This window comes from Labeo rohita, unplaced genomic scaffold (assembly GCF_022985175.1).
Source record: "Labeo rohita strain BAU-BD-2019 unplaced genomic scaffold, IGBB_LRoh.1.0 scaffold_2137, whole genome shotgun sequence".
Taxonomy (NCBI): domain Eukaryota; kingdom Metazoa; phylum Chordata; class Actinopteri; order Cypriniformes; family Cyprinidae; genus Labeo; species Labeo rohita.
This window is the reverse complement of record NW_026128371.1, coordinates 8,551-10,035: the sequence shown is the minus strand read 5'-3', so window position 1 is coordinate 10,035 and position 1,485 is coordinate 8,551. Positions and strand designations below refer to the sequence as shown.

At 31.0% G+C, this 1,485-nt stretch overlaps 1 protein-coding gene across 1 annotated transcript; it reads left to right on the top strand.

The window, feature by feature from the left end:
* Positions 1-32: 32 nt before the first annotated feature.
* On the top strand, positions 33-757 carry LOC127159409 (adhesion G-protein coupled receptor G5-like). Its single transcript, XM_051102241.1, has 2 exons — positions 33-197; positions 523-757. Exons 1-2 carry the CDS (start codon positions 62-64, stop codon positions 651-653), a joined length of 267 nt encoding a protein of 88 aa, XP_050958198.1. The 5' UTR covers positions 33-61; the 3' UTR covers positions 654-757.
* Positions 758-1,485: the final 728 nt, after the last annotated feature.

Genomic DNA, 1,485 nt, shown 5'->3' with positions numbered 1-1,485 from the left:
CATCATCATCACTAAGGTCGTTCAGGCCAGAATCATAAGAGCGACTGACGGCAAGAGAAAGATGTTCAGAAAGCAGCTGATGATGGTGTTGAGTTTGTTCCTGCTCTTCGGTCTGACGTGGTCTGTGATGTTCTTCAGTTATGGAGCGATGATCATTCCCTCATATTACATATTCACTGTGCTCAACTCGTTTCAGGGTGAGAAACAATCACATTCATTAGTGCATTTAGTTTAGTAGAATACTTCTATTTTTTCTACAGTTTTAATTAAATTATTTAAATAATTGATTTTAGTTGTTTGTTTTTTTTAGAAGTATTTTTGAAATATTATGCATTAATTTTTTTTTCTTTTTTTTTTAAAATTGTTTTATTAATTATAAGGAGTTTTTAAATGTAGTTATATGATTCATTTGACCAATCATATAACCATTTGATTATGTTTGGTTGGTTAAAAAATTATGCAAATTACTTTGTTCATATCTGAAATGAATTTGAATTAGTTTCTCTGATCTTTTTTTTTCAGGGTTTTTCCTCTTCCTGTATTACTACCACATTCACAATGATGTTGCGGGTCATTTCACCGATGATCCAGAAAACAACGACTCCAACACAATCATCTCTCAATCCAGCATTAATGCTGTAGACGATTTTTAAAAACCAGCATAATTATGACAGAAGGCTTTCTTTGTCTAGACTGTTTTCTTGAAATGGTTTGTACAGTCATTCTTTTAGGGGAAACTGTAATCTCAACAGAATCAAGGTCAAAAACAACACAAAGACAAATATCACTACGAAAATGAACAGAACTGTTTAAAATGATGTACATGAAATTGAGCCTAAACACGATCAATTTTAGTGAAATAACTCAAATCACATATATCCTTGTTGACTGTTACTGTAACTGTCTGTAATTATTGTGGACATTCTGTGTTTTAGTTTTTAGTCTAATTATTTGCATTAGACTAATGCATACTTAATTTATTCAAATTTATTCTTAAAACAGCCTTATGAAAGTTTTTTTTTCCCTTAGAAATTCTGTGTTGTGTATTTAAAATGTTCTGGTTGTTTCATTTTAGTAGTAGTAGTAATAGTAGTAATATACTGTATATCTGGCACAATGTCTTCAAGTTAAACCGGACTTCTATTTTGACAGTTTCCATGTCTACTTTTACAGTTCTGTGTGTATATGATATAATGCTGGTTTTCCTAAAATGGAACGGTCAAATGCTCATGAAGTGACTCTCAGCTGATATTGTTCATGCATTTATGTCCTCATTTAGTGAGACGACAGACGCTGAAATCTAAATATTGTCTAGCCACTAATTCACTGCCATTTTTTATTTGGCTACTTTTATTAAATGTACAATTTCTACTTTTCTACATTAATATTGTTCTCTGTGTGCAAAAATGACTTGATAAACAGGATATGAATGTAACCAGACAATAAAATTCACAGTTAAAGTCCAAATAAACTATTATGAATGCT

Excerpts from the sequence above, each read along its gene's own strand:
- LOC127159409 (XM_051102241.1), top strand. The coding sequence starts at position 62 with ATGTTCAGAAAGCAGCTGATGATGGTGTTGAGTTTGTTCCTGCTCTTC. Across the intron at positions 198-522 it reads TGTGCTCAACTCGTTTCAGG|GGTTTTTCCTCTTCCTGTAT; the intron begins GTGAGAAACAAT and ends TTTTTTTTTCAG.